Source organism: Pholis gunnellus (assembly GCF_910591455.1).
Source record: "Pholis gunnellus genome assembly, chromosome: 7".
Lineage (NCBI taxonomy): Eukaryota > Metazoa > Chordata > Actinopteri > Perciformes > Pholidae > Pholis > Pholis gunnellus.
The window spans coordinates 13,340,082-13,363,196 of NC_136533.1; the positions used below are offsets into that span (position 1 = coordinate 13,340,082).

Consider the following 23,115-nt stretch of genomic DNA (forward strand, 5'->3'; position numbering starts at 1 on the left):
CAACAAATGCGCTCTCATCAGACACAAGAGGACGGATTAGATGAAAGGAGTGCTAATGCACCTCCACCTCCATCAAGCATCCACTGTGCTCTATCAGCAGCAGGCCTGAGGAGCCGGGCTGCCATAGGAAGATGCATAGTATCGAAACACACACACAAACAAAGAGTCGGGGTCAATGGGTTCCTTACATCGGTAAGCAAGCTCATCATTGAGCAGAAGATCCTCACGCACACATCCAGCAGGCTTAAATCAGGGCTAAGATAATATGCAATATTATCATTTATCATAGTTAAAGGTTCTCAATAAGATATTCAGAGCACCAATATACTGTAGCAGCTATTTGCCATGTAAATAAATATAGTGGAATAATGTCCACCTGAGCAGAATATGAAGTCACTCTCCTTCTGTGTGTGTGTTGTAATCAGAGTTTATTATCGAATTATGTTATTGTTTTAAAAACATCTATTGTCCAAATGGATGATTCCAATAAAATTGTAGTTGAAGGGTTGATTCAACCAAATAACAAGCAATCCCATATCAGTTCTGTAAGTCCACTTAGCTTTTTCTAGCTGATGACGATAATGTAATATGGTTGAAAACCTCACAAAAAACTCACAGCGGGACATTGAGTTGTCAAATTACTTTTTAAGAATAAAGACAATCAAGGAATTTCATTTGTGGTGCTCCGCAATGACAAATGATACATTATTTGATATGGTACTTTGCATACAGTTGCAATATTGCTTTATATAAGTCATGTTCATTATTCTTATCACATCCCCAGCCTACATGACAAATCTCTCAGATGATCTCAGTATGGGTCAGCACTGTGTTGTCATGCAGGTGTCCTGTTGGGTTACAGGAAAACAGTGACAAAATTGTACTGTCAACTTACCTTACCCTATCTGCCACCATAGAGTCACAATAAGCTTTAAAGTCCTGCGAGTCTAAAGCCAATTTAGCGAGGATGAATGAGGATAGTGGCAGCTCCCAGGTGACGCGGCCTTTCCTTCCCCCCAAGCAGCAGGCAGAGATAGAGCTGCAGTGGGGAGCTCCAGAGACCTCTATATTTATCTGACACAGTAACAAGCCGCTGTCTGACTGCTGCCTAGTGCAGTACAGCTGTACGGTTTCTCCTCAACCGAACACCCCCCCCCCCCCCCCCCCCCAGCCCACGCTATCCCTTCTCGGACTATGCTCCGATGTGGCCCGTGATGAGGGAACCAGGGGTGACCCAGCAACATGTCATCACTTTGAGAGTCAACATGAATAAAAGTGTGTTTGCATCCGCGTCTACAGGATGAATAAATGCACTGAATTCTGTCACTCCATAGCTCGTCTGCGGCGCTCCACACGCTGCTGGATTTCTCTACAGAAGGAGCCATATTTCAAAGTTGAGAGCCATATTTCATCCTGGGCCACCCCAATGCTGACAAAGCACCAACTAGTGATTGCTGTGTTTGAGTGGCCCTTTGAGGCGGCAGGCCAAGGAGCTGACGTTCTGCCAAGGGAGTCATGCCAAGAGGGCTGGAGAAGGCTGAGGAGCCCCAGCCACCTGTGCCCATTAGGCTGTGCGCTGACAACTGCACTAGGCCCTGGGGATCCCACCAAAACAAGCTGAAGAGAGGGGGGGGGGGGGCAGGCATGGTCAAGGTCAAGGTCATTGACAGAAAACAGATTAATGACAAAAGACAGGCCAGGCTGCTTTATGGATTGTTGACACTGAAAGATATACGGGGGACGATTTGTGAAAAGTTGACATGATCAAAACTTGTGTGTTGTTGGCCCAAGCCTTTCATTTAGCTGTGTAATTCATAAGATTACCTTTGTAATTGTATGATGTTCTCTTATCTCCTCACTGTGCACATGCTCAAAAAAAGAACAGACGGCAAAACACTGCTGGCACGCTGAGGCCTGCATGATAGCTCTTTTATAGATAGTACACACACACACATAACACACCCATTAGATTCATGATGCATCCTGAGCTAAGCAGCTGCAGAATACAATAACTGTTCTTTACTTATTGTACAATAACTTTTCTAGATTTGATTATAAGATGTATCCCTATTCAAAGTGTGTGTGTACCTGCCAGCTTATGTGGTACCTATTGTTCACAAAGCTTTTAAACAAGATGCATCCCACATCGACATACACTGACATGCCCCTGGGAAGTGGATCTGTTTTCAAAGAGACACACACATTTCAGCCATGTGTGGAGGAAAGGGTTGAGAGAGTAGATCGGATCCCCACCCCCACCCCGCCTACTTACCACACACACACACACACACACACACACACACACACACACACACACACACACACACACACACACACAACAGGGGAAAAAAACAGAGGAGCAGTGTTTCTATGACCTCAGTGAACCTGACTAACTATTCTGGCAAAGCATGATACTCTCATCTCTCTGCAGTATGCCAGCGTACATCCTCACCTCTGCAGGAGAGAATAGTCAGCAGGAGATCAGTTTTTTTTCCACTGTGGAATCAACCCATCCTCTCAGAGCTTACTTGCAGGCATGGCACATTATCTCCCAGGAAGCAATGCCAAGCCAGCCCCGTAGTGAGTAAACGGCTGGTCTGGCCTGCAATATATGGAGGGATAGAGCCGGGGCATGCAGGCAGGCAGACAGAGGCACGGATCAGGCGCCAAGGGCAGGCACAGACAGCGGCCGTGGGCACTCGTCCTCCCTGAGAGGCGTCACTAAAAGGCGGAGACAGACCTCATCCTTCCTGCCATTGAGAGCACGAGTGAAGGGAACCTCTCACCCCCGGCTCTGTGAGAGGAAGTTATACTATTCACGCGGATTTATGAATGAGTGGTGAGAGCAAAGGATGAGTCACAGCTTCCGAGCTGTACAGCCAGAAGGCAGCAGGCAGCCTATCACCAGAGGCACTGGGTGGCTCAAATAGGCATCAAGCAGGCTGGAGACGCACTACACACTGGGCTGGCACATACATTCACACAGAAACACACACAAAGACCAACACAGCAGGCACAGTCACAGCGGGCACACACAGCCTTGGCATAAGTTGAGGGAAATTTGTAAACGAAGGGTGATGGCACGTGAGGAGATGGAGCGTATGTGTGTGTGTGCATGAGTGTCTGTGTGCAGGTGTGTCAGTCAGTGTATTTGGAGGCTAGCAGCTTGAAACACGGATCCTATTTTAGTCAATCAAGGCTATTAAGAGGAAACCTGGGAAAAGAGGCCAATCTGTCAGTGCTTTGAGAAGAGTCCTTTGTAGGCCACAGTGGACAGGAGTCGGATAAACTCACGGCGCCGGCCATCAACAGACAATAAGCCCTGCTGTTCATACATGGACAATAACACACTGTATTACTATGTCATCATGAATGAACTTTGCTAACTTGCAATAATCAAATTGAAACTATGCAACTATGGGAAAGACACTGCTGTGTTGACATTAAAAGTTAGCAACAGCAGTCGACACGTGTCTGTGGCTTTTCATGAATTTCACCACACTCTACTCAAGCAGTGAGGCAAATTTAATATGTAACAATTTTGCATTTGGGAGGAAGTCAAAACAAATTCAAGCGAGAAGCAAAAGAATTCCATTCTGACCAATCACACTTGCCACTCGTGCTCCAGGCCTCTCAAAAGTCCAAAGGCAACCAATAAAACCAATCGAGCACAAAAACTATTTGTAACCAAACAGAGTTTTTCCCCTTGCTTTACGAGGGCTAAGGTTCGAGGTACTGAGTGAAGAAAGGTTCTGTTTTGGGTGAATGTAATAACATCGGCTGGTAACACTTCCCCAAGATTTCAATTTATGAATGTGACCTAGATGGGAGAAAATGTGGCAAAGGCCAGGAAAACAGACGGACGACGGAGGGTGCAGGGATGTAGATGGAATGTACCGAGAGAGAAAACACACACACACACACACACACACACACACACACAAAGCGATCACAAATGCATTATTTTTGTATTTTCTGTTCACATTAGAATTGACAGCTAATGGTTGTAATTAATATGCTATTAAATCTTCGATAGATGAAAAGAAAAACTGAATTAAGCCCCTAACATCTGGTTTTTGTCTTTAGTGGGAAAGGTTACAATCAGCATTCATTCCTGGGACAAGTAACTCTACAGTAGTCATGGGTATTTATCGGCTCCAGCTCCGCTCGGCAGTGATAGAAACATGACACTCGGGTGGACACGCTAATTCCAGCCCCTTTCTTTGTCATCTTAGCCAGAAATTCTGTCAAAGCTGCGCCCGAACGTCGTTCCAAATTAGTCTGCACCAAGTTTAAATAGAGACTGAATAGTTAACAGATACTTACCAAAATAAGTAACCAACATTTTCACTGGCCTCCATGCTGCTGTTCTCTGTTTACTAACCCTGTTTTCCAGCGTTGATGTGATGTTGAACATGACACACCAGAATAAGAAAAACAGAAAGGCATACGCGTCTACTGGCAATGGGAAAAAAGTCTATTGCCTGTTGTTCGCAGGTGTTCCCACAAACTCAAATTTGCTGACATGGCTATCAACTATGAAACACCCTTTAAAGTTTTCATGAGTACCATGAGTACTAAAATGTATTACTCACTATTAACATATTTGTAACATATTTATTCATGCTCTTGCAGAGAGTTAAATAAGAACCTTGATACCATTATCATATCTGTCCGTTAAATATGAAGCCAACGGCAGTTAGCTTAGCTTAGCATTAAGACTGGTAACAGGGGGAAACAGCTAGCATGGCTCTGGCCAAACGTAACAATCAGCACCTCTAAGCTCAAGAACTAACCCTTTGTATATCTGTTCATGCAAAAACTGAATTGTGGTTTTATATAGTAGCTTCATATTTACTGTACAGATATGAGATACTGTACTGAGAAATCCCTGCAAGAAAATAAGCACCAAAATATTTAAAAAAAAATGTATTCTTTTATAAAACGCTAATATAATTTGCTGATATAGCTTAGACACGAACATTACAGCCTGTTTGCTATTATAACGACCTTTGCTACTGTAAATAGTGTTTGCTAATTTTAGATTTACTAGCAAAGTTGTTGTTACTTTCCACTTCACTATCAACACGTGTAGGCAATATACTGGCAGTCAATAATTAATGAATAGATAAGATGTCAGACATTTCCCCATTGAGGTACGGTATACCGCAGCTGAAGGAGCAGCAGTTAAGGAATAACAATAGAAGCTGTTGTGTCCATGCTCTTTCTCTGACACACAAACACAAAGAACCCTATTTACAGCCTGTTGTCGCTTCTCTTGCCCTTGGACCACTGTTTATAAAGACATAAGCGTCTAAGAGCACAAAGAGAGCGAAGGCTGCCGTGAAGGGAGCTTTGTCTGCTTTCTCTAATGTATTTATTTCAATGACACCATGGAGTTGTAACACTAAATCAATAGTTCCCAGTCCTCCGGGGAAATATCAGAGACAAGGGCGTGCGCGCAAACAAACCAGAGTTAACTGAACAGGATGACTGTGTCTCACATGTTGAATTCAACCTCCTGCAGTTCCCTACAAGGTCCGCGTCTACACTAACGTATAAAGTGTTGACATGTCGGGCAGTTAAGAAGCACAGGCCCAGTTTCTCCTTTCCCAGGACGCCGGGATCCACACCGACGACCCGGTGAACAGAAAGAAAATATGAGCATGCTAGTGGGGAACATGATGGATGTGATTATTCCATCTTTAGTCTGGTGGTTGTGGGAGGGCAGGAATGAATGAGCCTGATCGACATGAGTGCCATCTCTCTGGCACTAACACTGGCACGCTGCCTAAGCTCTGTACAAAATGGAGCAGAGCGCAGGCGAGCGGCTCGTGCTGGGTGGAAACATCAGATGTACGAGTACTGAGTCATGGTGCCGAATGTGGGCCCAGCAAAGCACCGGACTGTCAAGACTGGAATTTGAGCCCTTTCCTGCATCCTGTCCCTATGACCACAGGACTTTGATAAGCTTCAGAAAAGCCATTCAATATTTAAAAGCTTCCGTGTGTCTGCTGTTGGATGTTGGTTAAACAAAGAACGACTGACAGATGATCACAAGAACTCGGCCCGCCTTGGTGCACAGTCACCTCAATCAAACACAACATAGACCTACATCAATATCATCCCCACCATCAGTTTAGCTCCGTCTTATTGCCAACAAATAGTCTCTGTATGGCCCTGCACATGTAGTCTGCACATACAGCCTGTGCTGTGTATTTCCCCCTCTCTATCCCCTCACAACTGCAATGAGTAAGCCATCAGGAATTTCTACCTTGTATACTTAAAGGGGCAGACTCATTCCACCACACTTAACATACATGCCTTATTTCTTAAGTATCAATAAATCTAGCTCTTAGCCAGCACAAACGGGGCCTAATTTCTACTCAGTGCGATCTTTCTGCAACTAATCTTGACAACAAAAAGCATGAGCTAAGTGGTAGCTCCAGGAATAAATTTACAAAAGCCTCTGAGGGGAAAGGAGGATTTGCATTCTGTTTTCTGGTTAAATCATGTTCTTGTCAATAACATTCTGAATTAATCAATTAGCACAGAGAACCAGGAAAACAACCAACAGTGAAAATAGAATAAAATGAAAATGCTGTTAACAATTAGATGGATGTAACTCTGCTGTTTTAAAAGATAAGTCTTGTGAGATTGTGTATTTTTCTTATTGTCAATAAATCTGGAGTAAAGAGTAAAACCAACAATTGATCCGGGTATTGTCTGCGTAGCCAAAGCCTGCCATAGCTCATTCTTTAAAACAATATAGACATACTTTAAAACACACTGTTTCATCCTACTGTGAAGTGGCCTTAGGTCAGAGCACTCAGACCAGCGATATCAAGTGGGTCTCTGGCAAGGAGGGAGTAAACATATTATCAAATGCAAAAGACTTCCGGGCCAGTGCTTTGCTGCATTTCTTCTGGATTCACTACAAGGATACACAGAGCACAGACTGTCTGTGGCACAACAGAACAGCAGGTCTCCTTACGTCAAATTTCACCTTACATCACTATAGCTCAGACGCTAGAATTCAAACTGACACTGCACCAATTCCAACCCAGTTTTGCTTTCTATCAAAAAGGCAGTTTCAGTATTTGGAATTTTTTGATTCATTAAACATTCACAGTCAGACTTATCTTCTGACATTTTCTATTGATATCGAAATACAATATTCAGCACGAAATATTCCTTAAAATCAGACAACCCACTGTAAGTTAGTATTCTATAACATAAGAAGACATGTGAGCTATGTGAGGACTACCATGTGTGAAAGTGTGTGCCTCCTCGTGGAGCTATGAAGACTAACCTGCCCTGAGACTGGGCATGGACACAGCAGCATGGTTTCCTGCTCGTCTCCCTAATTTTAAAGCCTCTTGTCTATCTGGCTTTGGCTCGGGTTCAGGGGCAGAAGGCAGGCCTGTCTGCAGAAAACACAGACACGGAGACCTGAGAGGGCTATTTGAAGCAGGCCAGTTTTCAGTCACGGGATCCCCCAAAACTCAAAGCAAACAGTGTGCTATGTCAAAGGATCCACGGCTTGGCCAAACAAGCCAGTTGGCTGTGACCGCTGCAGTGATGAGAGAGTGTCTCCTGACAAGTAAACAGAGCAGACATATCTGACAGCCAGAGCTGTTAACAGCCCCTGATAAGCCCTGCAGAAAAGAGTGAGGTGAAAATTGAGGAAACACCAGCAGAAAAACTGACAAGGATAAACGGAGTTCAGATCAAGGCTGAGGCTAAGCGAAGTGGAGAACGTTAGTGAGGAAGAAACAGACAGACGTGGTACGAAGCGGGGAAAGCGCAGCAGCAGAGTATATAGGGAGGATTTAGGAGGAAGCATGGGGGGGAGGAGGGACAGAAAAGGGGGAGTGACGGGCACATTTTCAACCCACCAAGCACTGCGCTTTAGTGAGAGCTTGCTGTTGAGCTTGTATACTTGACATTTGTCTGACATTTCCCCTCAGTGCACCCTCCTTCTGCGCATGGCTCCTCAGTCAGGGCCTCTCTTCACATCACTGCCTGCCACTAAAAAGCACCCAGAACCTCCGCTCCCTACACAGTCACTCCCACTCACTTGCATCCAGCCACATGCACAGAATTAACCTTTCAGTTGTTTTTTTCTGTCCAGCATCATATATATATATATATATATATATACATCTAATACACCCAAAACTGTTGTGGGAAAAAAGTATCTGGTAGGCGTCATGTGGAAAGAGGAGTTTTGTTGTTGCCCTGTGAAGCACTTAAGGCCCGGAGGCTAAAGTAGTGTGCTAGGCAGACAGCGCTCCCTCCTCATGTAGTGTAATTAAAGAGGAGACCGGGCCATATTGACTATAAAACCACTGAATGCCCTTGAAGGAACATCTGTACTGGAGAAAAACAAGACAATTATGCAGAGGGGTGGAGGGAGGAGAGAGGAATCTTAAGCAGGAAGGAGAGAGGTAGACACATCAAGCCAAAGACAGGGTGAGAAATGTTATCTTTGCATGAAGCCTGGAATATTTACAGACCTCATAGACTTGCTCTAGCTTTATTCTGTTCTATTATTGCATCAGTAACTCCTCCTTTTTTTCCCACTGTGTTGCTCCCCGGAGCCTTTATCTGCAGCCATGAGACCTCAGGGCCCTCCAGATGAATGCATTTACCCTGACCTCGGCCTGGGCCTCACAGAGGAGTGAACTGGTTCAAACAATACTCCTGCTCTGCCTCTGAAGTCCGGCATGTGAGAACAACAGTCTGCAAAACACTACATCTAGTGCGGGAAGAGCGGACGTGACTGGAAGGTCATTCACAATGTAGCGTTTAGTAAATAAAGCAAAATGAGAAAATGAGAAAATGAGAACATTTTTGAAGATATGTATATAAAACAGAAAACTATTTCTACAATTCACGTAGCCAACTGTTTATGGATCAAGGAATCGATAACAACACGCGGGGAGCTCAGACAGGTCAGTGCAAGCAAGAATAAACGGGGACATAACAATAAACACCATAGCTTTTCTATAGAGAGGGACGTTATCACCAGGGAAAGGACACAAGCTTGATTTCCACTATTTGTTCTGAGGGTCCCCAGGGGTGAAGGAGGGTGGTGCTTAAGACTCCCAACTGACCATGGGAGCTATACACAGGTCTGTAATTGAAAAGGGCTTTAGGAACATTTTCCCACCATTATTTCAGACAGATGATAATAGGACAGAGAAAATGGCCCGCAGCAGCTGTCTGAAACAGGTATTCTATGCCAAAAGGTCTAGGTTTATATATTCCTTTTCACCAAAAAAACATTTATCTGTAAATCAGTCTGTGAAGGAATTCGACACTGATCAAAACAACCTCTGCAAACCCTCTTCACCCTTGGAGAAATGTTAAAAAACAAAGCATAGATGGCCTAACGAAACAACTAGGGGCTGGATATCTTCATAATAGCTGCACGAAAGGCAATACAGCTAAAGAAACATGATATTTAAAAAATAGTTGGATTTTATGTAAGGAAGAACTGAACATTTCACCAATAGCTCAGCTTAGTCTGTCTGTGTCAAACAGGCTGCAGGAGTACATTTAAAAAAGGCTTGAACTGCCTGCTACAGTAGTTTTGAAGAGACATGAGACAGCTGATCGTCCCAATTTCTAATCAAAATGCACAAGCTGTCTCTCAGTCTGTAATCTGAGAGAGTAAGAGCGGTGAAGATATGCAATGATGCTACAAGCTGCTTCACTCGCCGTGAGAGCTGTGCGAATATAGATAGATGATATGACCCTCCTCTGAACTGTTTTTAAAAATGCATGACCCTACCGCGGGCCGAAGTTATACAAGGATGACCCTCCCCCAAATTCTTCAATATACCCCTTTTCATAAATTGCAAAAAGTCCCTAAGGCAAATATTTAACTGACATGGTCCAGACAGGTAGACTAGCTCATTTCTTGGCAGAGCAACGTTAACCTCAACTGAGTATGCCTTTCTAATACCCGGTGCTCTATATTGCAGCCATCCTTCACTCCACAAATAGCCTGATCTAAAGACAAGGTCTCCATAATGAACAGAGAGGAAATGTTTGCACTGGCCCGTGGACAATCCTGCAGCCTGACGGAAATGAAGGAAAAACACTGCATAGATTCATGGGATTTGTTCGCCAGTGAAAAAATGCACAATTTCAGAATGTTTATAAGACTGGAAACCACCTACATTGATCAAAGTAACATCCACATTTACTGTACTTGTATCCCAAAATGTTGCACACCGCCGTACAAAATCAAAATGCATTTAGCAAACATAACATTTAAAGCTGCTTTGTTCTTTCTCAACATCATGTGCTGGGATAAAGTATAAAACAAGAACAGAACAGAATTCAGGTTACCTTTCTGGCACTGGCTGGATGTCCAACAGCGGTAGTCGTAGTTGTCATTGAATGACGTCCTCTGACAAAGAGGGTTATCCTCCATGATGCCTGGGCAGACATTGTCACACTCCTCTGCCTTCTTATTCCCATTGATAACGTTGTTGAACTCAGCATCCATAATAAGAGACCAGTCCACTGAGTCCAGGTAGCAGAGCTCAGGGTTCTTTTCGATCCGCATGGCTCCCCGGGTGATGTTCCTTAGGTTGTACAGGCCGATGTCCTTCAGGCTGGTCATCTCGTAGATCACCAGGGCATAGTTGTAGAAGAGATTGCGCCCACGTATGACACTCAGGTTGGGGAAGAGCATGCTGAGGCTGTCCAGGCCCGAGACACGAAACAGCAGCAGGTAGTCAGTGATGACGGTCAGCTTTGGAAAACTAAGGGAGCGAAAGGCCTCCTGGTGGATGTTGTTGGTCTTGTCGTTGATGAGGAGAATCTGCAGGTAGCCCTCCACCACCGTACAGTTCTCCAGCCGCCTGAACTCGCTGATGTCATTTCGGATGTCGATACTGGGACCACAGACTGGAATAGACAGAGAAAGACAACATTTATTTTCTGTTGTATCAGAAATGAATTTAACAGAAATGTTTGGTAGCAAATACAGCAATACTTCATGCAGCTTACTTTTGCCAAAATATTTGTATTATAATAATCTTCTTGAGGCATATAATCCTGTTAGTCAAGATGGTGAGGCTGGTACTTTGCTGGCAACATGTCATACGTACAGAGCTCTGAAAAAGACAGTGTGTGCTGTGCTAGGAAATCATATTTCAAGCTACACTGTATAAAAGAAGTTTGTCTTCCCTCAGTCATGTTTATCATAGCATAAAAGAGACGTGTCATCAGGGTTAGCTGAGGTAAAAGAGATCTTTAATAGAGGTGACTTGTTATTTAGTTTCACGTGGATGTTCACAGGTTAACACGTTGATACACCCTCTGTATCTGTATCCATCACATCAAAAGCAAACCTTTCCCTGTAAAATGTTATGTCTGTCACCTCAGATAACCCCAGCCTTTGAATAAGCCATAACTCTGTCCTCGGAAAACAACACTTGAAACCAGTGCCTGGAGCGCTCTCAAACACCACACACACACACACACACACACACACACACACACACACACACACTAACGACAAAGACACCATTTATTATTGATGACAATCAACTCTCCCTCTAATCGTGCATATCAATTACTACACCTGGGAATTAATGGTAGATGATATTCTCATAATGTTATTGTGTGTTAATGCAGTGGTTCCATTACCGTTTTTTGTCTGATATACCTTCACAGCCTTGTCTAAGGAAGTGAGATCTAGTGCCGCGTCATCGACACCACTGTCATGTTGCAAATAAGTTTTATGAATTGCTTTCATGCTGTATGCATTCGTACCTCTTGGAGTGGGAACATTAGGAGTTTTAATCATTTATACATTATTGTTTGCTAACCAGCCATTTTTAGCAATTATTTTTCACTAAGTTAACTGTTAACTGTAACAATATTTTGAGTTAACGGGAACTATTTACTTTTAGGTAACGCTGACCGGTTTAACCATTATTTTTAGCTAACTTTAAATATTTTAACTAATAAACCTTTACTTTTAGCTAACTATTTTAAATATTTAGCCATTATACACCTACCTGTATTAACCCTAGTTGACTGTAACGTAGACGACGTATACACTTTCGCCATTTTGAGTTTCTGACGTCATTAACGGCCAGCGGCGGAGCGGCGATCTCGAGGTCCCGCCCACACGTCCGCCCGAGCCAGTCACGTGCACCTCACTTGCTTGTTAACGAGTTTTGCACTCTCAATTGCAACACAGGTGTTACAGCTCACTCAATATGTGGAGATATATTTTCAATTAGTGATTCAAATTCTTAGTGGAGCCGCTATGCAATCTTTCCACATACCTCCAAGCAACTGTACCTCCTGAGGTTCAAGCCTACTCCTGTTTAAGAATCACTGCTCAAATGCCACTGAGCTGAAAAGTTTTTCTTTAAAACTTAACAGATAAAAATCTCTAAACTCCCTTATACATACATGCATTGCATTAACTATTTATGAACAATAGATGATTTACATAGTTACAGAATTGGCACTGAAGCTAACAGGTTGCATAATATTTTGAACTGTCTAAAAGAAGGTTCAACAGTCGGCACAGGAAATGCCTTGACATATGAGCTCCTTGGTTAAACCTGTTATGTTCTTACAGAGGCTTAGGACGCCATCGCAGTGAGAGACACTGTCACAGCGGCCTGTCCAAGAGACAAACAGGCTTGTTTTCAATGGGAGTCTCTGATCCTTGTCAAATCACTAGGGATAACGCAAAGAGCTGAACTGTTTCTAGTCCTAAAATAAATACTGTGCCACCAGATGTCTTTCTAAAATGGTTGTAGAGATTTAAAAAATGACATAAGTGACCTCTCCTCGGCATTTATTCAACCATATGATGTGTAAGTGCTCTCAAAATGTCCCTGTGAGTAAATTAACTTAACAAAAAAGGCAACTTGAGGTTCTTTGTTCAGACTATTCTGCCAAAAATAGAAGCTGCATTGTTTATGTGCGTGAGTGGGCTATATTTGGTCCTGTCAGGGTCTTTCACTTCTCCAAATTTAGAACGGAAACGATTACTCCACAAGAAAATAGTATTTACTTTCTCCAATCAACACCAATGCCCCTGGGCTCCACTTGTGAGCCATCGAACTGCATGTCTTCTTTGTTTCATTGAGAATTTTCTCCCAGCTTCTCCAGCAGCCGGAGAGAGAGGGAGGAGGGGTGGAGCCACTCCAATACAAAGACTAATTTGTTTGTTAGTAAAGAGAGACTCTAGGCCCCACTTCCTGATGAGGGCATTAATAAAATCAGGGGGCGTCTGGCCGGAGAATGGGAGGGGGAGCGAAAAGACACTGTGACGAAAGAGAGATAAAGTTTCTGCCATGCGTTTCTATCCGAGGCCATCTTACTGGTGTAAAAACACAACCAACAGAAACTGCTAAATGCATTAAATGTATTTCTGGGTGTCAAATATTCCTGTGTCTTTTACCACTACCACTAATTGATTTATACAAAAAACTGCTGAATAGAAAGAGAGAAGAATAGAGCAAAGGAAAGCAGAATGAAAGAAACACCTCCTCTTTGTGATTCCCTTGTTCTACTCATTAGACATGTTAAGTACCAGGAATGCCAATCACTTCCTTGGAAAAGGATTGAGTAGGATGTTGCCTCAAAACTAAAGGATACTTATTTGTGTGGATGTAGCCTAAGCCTCCAGGCTTCTCCGATCCTTTCCAGTCAATCCATTTGTCGTGAAGACAACAATGCATGAATCAAATGTGGATACCAAACCCCTTTATTTATTGTTACATAAACAGGAAGAAGTGGTGGAAAAAATAGGAAAGCGCCGACATATAATAATGGCCAAGAAGTGATGTGAAACTTTGAGCAGCAGTGTCCACAAAGAGGGATATGCCAGCATACATGTGTCTATCTGTCTCTCCCGCCTGTCTCTCTTTGCTCTTCACACTGCTGAGTAAACACACATATCTCCACAGCGTAATGCGATCCGTCGGCTCATGTTTATGATTGATAAACCTTGCCCTGGCCCTCCAGGGAAATATCATCACACATGCACACCTGCGTATGCACACACACACGCACACACGCACACACTAAAACATGACCCTAAGTCAGTCAAATCAAGCCAAGGCTAATGGTCACTGTTTATCTTAACTTCACATAAACTGTGATTCAGATTCAGTAAACACCATATATGTAAATAAACTAAATCATAGTTTTGGCTGGCAGAAAAATGACTTTCAGACCACATGTCGTAATGTTTATCAAAAGGCCAGAGACTCACTTAGCATTGTGGGGAAACTGAATCCAGCTGTAAACTCTATGAAGGTTATCAGGACGATTCCTCTGAAGAGTTGAAGAGGTATTATGCGAGTAACTATATTATTTTTTGATTATGTCGAAAAACGATAAAGTATCACACTGGGGCCTGCAAATATTAAGTACTTCTACTGGAGAAGTTAGTAAAACCACTATTATTTTTTATATTTTAGAATTTGAGTATAGTATTGAGAGAGCTCCACCGAGATATTTACAATATGCTATATTTAAAAAAAACTATCCAATTAAAACCATATCAAACAAATACAGCTTTATGAGTTTTGAAAATGCCACACTGTCTGCATGTTGTGTGACCCCAACATGGCTGCAAACGCACCCAAAAATTGAAAATGTCTGGTTTAGGAAATATTTTAAAAATATGCATCTTGTATGAAAGAAGATGTTAAAATGTGTTATCTTATGTTTGACATCATCCTTCTTAAACAATATATCAAAGTCAGTACTAATTGTGAGAAAGATTTTTTTATTATATGCATAATAAAAGGGTAAAATGTACATTGTTTTAATTTTTATTAGATTTTATTTTTCAATTCAACATTTAGATCTAGTCCATAGGCAATCACAAAGCATCTTCTTCTACTTATGAGAGGTGCACATAGATGCATATATAGCATGAACAAATGTTATAAAGATTTAACTCACTGAAACCATAACCATAAATTTCCCACTAAAATCCAGTTGTAGTTGTTGCAGTGAGGGGAGCTGGTCACTGTGCGGTCATATCCCCTCACACCTGTCACATCAACTGGCCCTAATCCCCAGCACACTGGAAGTCATCTGACCAGCGGTCTGGTGGGCCACTTCCCCTCAGTGGACCATACTTCAAACACTGTGGCTCAGATTTCACCAAAACCCCAAACAGTAACATTACACTCTCCATCACAACAAATGTCACGCAAAGACTCCCTCCCTCTCCCAAAATAAGGGTGGAGGGCAGGAGGCAACATACTCTATACTGTATATGAACAGTAAAACATATTCATTATAACAACCACATTTTCCACATCTCAGTAATTTGTATTTAGGGTTAATGTCTGCAAGGATATATGGACGCTGCAGGAAGCTTACAAAATAAGAGAAGGGAAATTGAGGAACTTTATCAATTAAGTTTAAGTGGTGATAAATGTATTACTTTCTCGGGGACGTTGTAGCATAAAATCCTTTCTTGGAGTCACCCCAAAATTATTTTTCATACCACTGCTTGTGATGCAGCTGTTTGTGAATAGAAACACAAGTTTCTGCCAGGTTCACTACATGGCCTCTCTGGTGTATAAGAATGAAATCCATAAAAGAAAACAAAGTAAAGTGAATAATAAAGCATCATTTCAGGCGTTCTCCTAATTAATAGATTTCATCTGAAGCTATAGCCCTTTATGACAGTGTATTGCTATATTTCATGCACCTATGCTGAAAATCACATGCATATACAAATACAACTTGCACCTCAGCGTTTACAGTCTTCCTTTATTCTTCATTAAACACAAACAACCAAGTGATGACCTAACGATTGAAACAACGACAACATGAAACAATGAAGAGGTTTCTCGCCGAGATTCTGAAGACACCTCTGAGATTAATCTTTGGCTGATGAATTCTCCACTCGGGACAGATCCACATTCAGTTCTTGATGAACAGCTTTCAACTGATACACCAAGTGCCATCCATTGGAAGAGCTAACATTTGCAATCATCTCGTAAATTCTACAATGCTCCACGGGCCAATAAATCGGCAGCCTATGATGATGTATGTGCGGTTGGCCGGAGACTGCGTTTGAGCAAATCCAAAGCAGGCCACTTGAAATAAAGTGTTTAATTAAGCATTGTAAACCTCAGCTGGCAGCCTGGAGGAGCTGCAGGACAGCATTTGACTGCACTCTCACAAACTAGCCCAGTGACACACTTTCACATCCTTACACAGGGGCACGCCACTGACTCAGGCTGTCACGCTGAGTCCTGCTGCAGTACACACAGAGAGCTGCACAATAAACTCACATGCATGCACACAAACAAACTAGTACACACACCATAGGGCTATGAACACTCACTACACTTGGCAGGGGGGGTGGGGGGATACAAGGCATTCCTGCATCCAGCCAAGCCAGGAATAGGGGAAGGGAACGCATGGTGGAGGGGTGGGGGGAGTGCATGTAACCGTGTAGACCCGGTCACAAGATGGAGTGGGGCACCTTGGAGTAGAGTTACAGCAGTCATATCTGAGCCACTTGCCCCTCTGGCACGTTAGTTTGAATGTATTTGAATATTGTTTCAATATTGCAGTTTCTAATTTGTTTGTGAACTTTTACATGTGCAATTTGTTTAATTAAAAAAAAAAGCACAATAAGGAGAGTACTGCAACATGCTATACCTCAAATGGAGCGGCGGGAGGGAAGCCTGTCAAGCACAATGCTTGCTGACGTTTGATTATTTATGCCGCCATTCAAGTTTTCCGGAGCAACATGTCCCTTCATAAATAACTAAACAAGAACACTGGTGTGCCCTCATGGAACGGCACAGAGGGTGCCTGTACTCACACAACCCCTGCGCCAATGTTGTTGGTGACATATCTATTTATAACCCTAATAGTAGTGGTGCCAAGTGATGAAGTTGAGCGCATCGGTCTGTACAGGAGACCGCTCCGTATGAACAGCAAAAGCCAATAAAACAGTTCACAAACTCTCTACTCTTCCAATCAACAAAACCAAGTCTGTTTCTCTTGCAAGTGTATTTTTGCACATTTCCAAACATCGAGTCTCTATCTACCTCGCGCTCTCTCCCTTTTAGAGACTTGTTTGCTGCATACACTTGGAAGCCACGGCATGGAAAGTTTACTGTGGTGAGAGTTAAGAGGGATCTTAATTAGATATTATTGGTGTGGACAGATTATTCAAACGAATAAGAGAAGGAAAAAAAAGTTTGCAACCCCTAATGGAGCTCTTGGATATCTGTGTTTTTCCACTAAGTGATGATAGATATATTCTGACTCTCTGCAGCCCAGTGAAGTAAGCATCATCCCCGGGCAATAAACTGGTAAGACCCATCCCTGTCTTGATATTCACCACAGTCTTTGTCTATGAATGCTTTGTTCTGAAAAGCCAGATGTATTATACACCACAAAGCATCAAGATCTGAGGGAAACCACTTGTCTCCCAGGCCCCTGCTGCGTTCATGGGTGTCTCACTAACTCAGGAGGGTGCACAGAAACGCACCCCCACATGGCTGTGGTCGGAACACTGGTTAATAGGACAAAAACAGTTTTTTCTTCTCTTTGAATGCTAATAGAGGTCAGTCTACATGTCTCCTTCCCATGTCAAGTTGTCTCCACCATCCCACATGTCCTCTCAGGAAACAGGCAAATTAGTACGGAAGTGACGCAATACCCTAAACACACACACACGCACACACACATACACAAAAACAAATCATGCCACCCAAGTTACGCAGACACACAATCTCTGGGCTCAAGGTGGACCGGTGCAACTGGAGGGGTCTTGATGTTTACTGAGCAGCAGTCCGATGACTGTAAATTGAAATAAACACATTAAACTTCTCTTGCATCAAAGGGAATGTGACTTTGAAGAAGTTTTTAAAGTGGAAGTAGTCTAAACATGTTCTTTATTATTGACAGACGTTATACCAAAATTGGCTAAATCGTTTTTAAAAGACAGATTAGTTTGGTATTATCTTTGCCCAACATGGTATTTAGAGAGATTCATCTGAAAAGCCTAATAGTTCACATCATCACTAAGCAGTTACTTTTTTTTAAACGCTGTATATGCCTCTATATGCTGAGCAATGAATCGTTAATTCCCAGCCGTTCTATTATAGTATTGGCAAAAGAAAAGCCCCCTTGATTCCAGCTGCTATATTAGATAAGATTACTTAAAATTGCTTTAGATTAGATGCTCGCTGAAGCATTGATGAGCAGATTCTACATTTGAAGCCATAAAACAAAACATTGAAATTACAGCAAGGGCACTGAAATGGGTAAACGTGTAGGACATTTAACATGACTACACAGAAAGTACTTTGAAAAGCGCCTATATTTTAGGGGATTCCATGAGAAATAACCAGTGCAAGTCTGTTATTGGTTGGTAAAGTACATAAAGCACTCAAACTGAAATCTTAACAGAGAAAATAAAATAACAAATATTCACCTACTCCTCTGGTGTTGTTTTTCACTAAGTGTCTCTGTTGTATCAAGACTAAAATGTCATGTTTTTCTTTCAAACAATGCCATTTTTCATGTGAAAACATGATGTTCGGACTGGATAGGAAACGCGCCTATGGAGCTCCTGTATGTTAAGGCTTGCATTCATTAACGCGACACATAGCTTCACACAGAGTAGTTGCCTATGTAGTTTAATGAGAAGGGGGTTTGGACAACATCATTACTTCCGACAATAAGCTATGTTTAATCACGGCGACTGTTTATGAACATAGTCGGCTGAAGTACGCCTTTAATATGTTGTTTGCATGTTGTTGTTGTTGTTGTTTTTTTTATGTATGGCATTTTAAGAAGCAAAGGTCTGTGTCTGATTTAGGATTTTCATGCGCAGCGACGCCACACCACGAAATGCAAAATGGCCACATGGTCGTAGTAACCTTCAGCTCTGGTCCCTAGATTCATCCTCTGCTCTCTGAATGTCTGACGTGAAGATTACGGCGACGTGTGTCTATATCTCTACCTGTTTCTAGATAAACAACAACCGCTTCATCAAATGAGGCGATATTGCGCACAATAAGGCAGATGTTGCTTGAACGCGTTAACCTACTGACGGGCAGCTTTACCACATGGTCCTCCGCTAATATGCAAGTAAAAAGGCGCACGTCGGTAAACTATATGCTCATTAGGTTTGTAGTATTGAGTATAAGACCTGAGGTAAAAAAAAAGAGAAGGTGTTCCTCTTATTTTTGTTTTAATAAACACAGTGTAACCCATTACTTATCCCACTAGTCAGCAAAAGACTGCTTTACAAGAGGTTGAACTGAGTCAGAAAAAGCACATTATGTATTAAGGCCAGCCCCTGTGTCACGAATAAACTTTAACAAAATATTATAACAAAAAAGACTTACTCTCTCCATGTGTGGACCAGATGCAGATAGTAGAGACAGAGAGCATCAGACCCCAAAACAAGGTCGGGCTACCCATCCGTGTGTCAGATCTCATGTTCTTTAACATTATTCTCCTCTCAAAAAATAAAAAATAAAAAGGCAGGGATGGAAATAAAATAATGAAAAATATACACACCAGCTCTTCAAAAAGGAATATGAAAAAGAGGGGAAACAAATGTCTGTAGCCCTAAAGGGCTACTCTATGGTAGCCTGCAAATGCGTGGCTTCCAGGATTTACTCTGAAAAATATAAATGTGTACAAAATCGCTTTGATAAGATATTCCTTTGAAGAAAAAAATAAAAACAAAACAGTCTGCTATTTTTGCCAATCACAGGATACTTTGACGTCGGCTGTTATGGCACACAAGCCAGTGATTTTACTGGATAAATGATGGTAATCCCCATCTTCAGTCTCCATCTCTTGAAAACAGCAGTGCGCGTACAGTGCGATCAGGCCTGGTAATAACAATATAACAAATATCAGACTAAATGTTATTATTGGGATCCTTTCCCACCATAATAAATTAACGCCAGTCGCTAACAAGGATCCCCCGTGATTGTGTATGAGGGGAGGAATGGGGCAGAAAACACGTCCAGATCCACAGGGGTGGTGGCTGCGAGGTTGAAAAATGAATGAAACCCCTTTTTTCCCTTATTTATTTTTTTGCTTATGCCATTTAACCAGCACAGGCTCTCGATCCCCACAAAGCAGTCCTGGCCGTCGGTGAGAAGTCGCTTTATAACCCAATTTTCCAGCTCCTCGGGTCGGACTTATCTCTGCCGTCAGTCGGGATTTGCAGCTGAAAGAAAACACCAGACTTGTGCCACGCAAGAGAATGGGTCTCCAGCTCTCCTGCTAGACGACCTCAGCTGGGGTTGGGAGGGAGAATGTGTCCACAAGGAGTTGCCCTTTGCGTATGTTTCGCGTTTGGTCCTTATCCTCATAAAAATAGAGTCAACAGAAACTCCCGCTGCGTGTATATCCAGAAGCTGAAATCCTACGGTTCGCCCTCAGTTAACGCAGGCTGTGGGTCCGCGCTCCTCCGTGGAATCTCTGCTGTAAACAAGAGTCGGCTTCTCTCACACAGAGACACATAGTGCTACGGATAAGGTGGCCGGGAGCAGGGCGGAAAACCCGGACTGGATTCAGACCCAGGGATTCCCAAATCCCACTACACCCCAAAGGAGACGCCGGGTAGTAACACCGCACAACCCCACCTGTGTGTCCCTGGGCAGCCGTGGAAATGCGATGCTACAGTGTATAAATGTCATGTTATTATTCAAAGTCATGCTTTCAAATTTGACTTCATTAAAAATAGGAAGTGTCTGCATCAAAAATACTCACAAAGTAGGCCTACTCATTTTGCAGAATAGCCCATTTCAGAATAATGCACATTATACATGCATTATGATTAATGATGCATTCATGTGTAGGCTGCATCACGTTCATATTTCGGTGGGTAAATGTAATGCATAGCAAGGTTTGACAATCAAAGAAAGGCTGGGAGGTGTCACAACAGGTCTGGCTTCTTCAAAGGCCTTTATTAACAAAAGGAAAGTAAATGGTTGACCTTTTCTGTGGTCTGTAGTTGCATGAGTGTGGCTTTAATGCTGCATGGAAATGCTAAACTAAGGGTTGGCAGCAAATGTTGTCATTTTGAATGTGTCACATGCTTCGAAAGAGTCATTTTAGCACAATTAACCATTCGATAAACCCCCTCCCCTTGAACAGCACTTGGTATTTTGTTTCAGCACCTGTAATAAGAGCCGACAGGTCGTTCCACCTGCTGAAGCAGTATTCAAATTGTTTTTTTCAGCCATTCTAAAACTAAAAACACAAGAGCAAAGATATAAGGAATGGATTAAACGTTGTGTCTATCTGCTCTAACGTAAACTGCAATAGCCAGCATGTCCGTGTAACACTACCTACAGAAACATTACTCTCATTACCTAAGAAATAATACGTTGTATTTCCAGACGGAAGGTGTTTTTGGTAACTTAAGCCACTCTGTGCAGCTGTTTATTATTTTTGGTGAACTCCAGCAACCCCAGCAAACATTACCGAAGACAGTTTTACATTACAAATATAGCTAAGCTAAGCAGCCAAGCTATTAGAGTATAAACATGTATACATACATGTGTATATTAGAACGAAACAAGTCTGATTGAACATTTTTCCTTTCCATACTTATAATACAAGGACTAACTAGCTCTACATTGCAATACAATATCCTCTTCAACCAACTCACAGAGCTAATATTAGCTTAATTAGGTATTTAATTACAGTTGACCAAATCTGCCAGTGGCTAGAAATGCAAACTGGATTTGTCAACTTCTGTGTCAAATGAAGAGCCAAAGTATTTTGAATAGTAAACTTGCCCCTTTATTTTGAGTGCCACTTGTCAATATTTACTGTTGTTTTTGCACTTTTGTTTGAAATCGCTTAGAGAACAATATCTTGGTCTAATTGGCTCCGGCATGAAACACCAGAGCAGAGGACCACAGGCTTACGGTGGCAGGATCGTCGCTGTAGTTGTGGATTGCCTGAACTTCCACCTGCTCTCCACGGACAGCAAAGTACGGCAGCTTAAGATTAACGAAGAATTTCTTCCAGACAATTACCTCTAACGGATCGCCAACCCAGATTCCTTTAAGGTGAGAGGGATAAAAACAAAAAAACAAGAGATGAATGAGAAAGAGAGAGGGAGAGGGGTGTAAAGGATGGGAGAGGTTTAGAGATGTTAGTCACTGAATCCTCACTGTGAGTTTTTGACAGACTAATGCCAGTGAACTGCCAGGTTTCTCGTTGGTGCGAGAAACTATTTCATTACTGTTCATCTAACTGTTGTCATCCGCCTCACCTAAAGTGTGTGATGGAAGATTTCTATGTGAATCGGGAGAAGAGAGTGTCATTCACAAATCAATAAAGTCTTCAAAGATTCAAAGTTGTCTTGTTCCGTTTATTCGCTTGCAAGAGGGAAGGAAAAACCAACAGCTACGTTTTCAGTAGTCTGTGGAAAATGCTCTGATCTGGATTTATCTGGTTCATGTAGGTATCCGTTCAACAGAGAGTCAGTTACATTTTCAAGGTTCTTCTTAGACTGTCATATCGAGTCTGGGAACAATGTGTTTCTGTTTCTCCCTCTCGGGTGGGTGCATGTGATCAACCTTGAAGTCAGGACACTGGTTTCATGAACTAATTAAATACCTCTGCAGGACTGCTGTGTTCTTTTTTGTTTCTTTGTCTGTGTCTCTGTACTTTTCCCATCAGTTGTACAACATCTTTCAAAACTTCCCATGATACTAAAATATCTTTTACCATTACAAGTGTCAATAAAATGTTACTATTTTCATTCAGTATGACCATGAATAGTAACCACTCAGAGCTTCACAACATCCCCTGTCCCCGTCTCTTCCTGCGAGCCAGTAGGAGGCTATCCTCCTTCCTGTCAGCTCGCTGGGCTTTCATCTCCTCGCAGCAGTGCAGGAAGGCCGAGACACAAGCTCCACCATCACTGATGTACTCGCTGCGCCTCTCACATGTGTAGTTGAGAAGGGTTTCCCTCATGCCGTCCAAACAACAGGGAAGAAAGAGGGTTGTGGAGGAGAGACAGAGGTGAGAAGATACAGACCACCAAGAAGAATTGTGAACTGGAAAGCCAAATTAGAAATAGGAATTGTG

At 42.5% G+C, this 23,115-nt stretch overlaps 1 protein-coding gene across 1 annotated transcript in view; it reads right to left on the reverse strand.

Annotated features, from left to right (window-relative positions):
- The window catches only part of igf1ra (insulin-like growth factor 1a receptor), a 69,346-nt gene extending 49,828 nt beyond the window's left edge, over positions 1 to 19,518 (reverse strand). The window contains exons 1-2 of the mRNA XM_079163651.1: positions 19,395 to 19,518; positions 10,363 to 10,926 (exon numbers count right to left, since the gene is read on the reverse strand). Coding sequence (XP_079019777.1) covers positions 10,363 to 10,926; positions 19,395 to 19,500 — 670 coding nt within the window. The 5' untranslated portion in view covers positions 19,501 to 19,518. The remainder of the gene's footprint in view (positions 1 to 10,362; positions 10,927 to 19,394) is intronic.
- Positions 19,519 to 23,115: the final 3,597 nt, after the last annotated feature.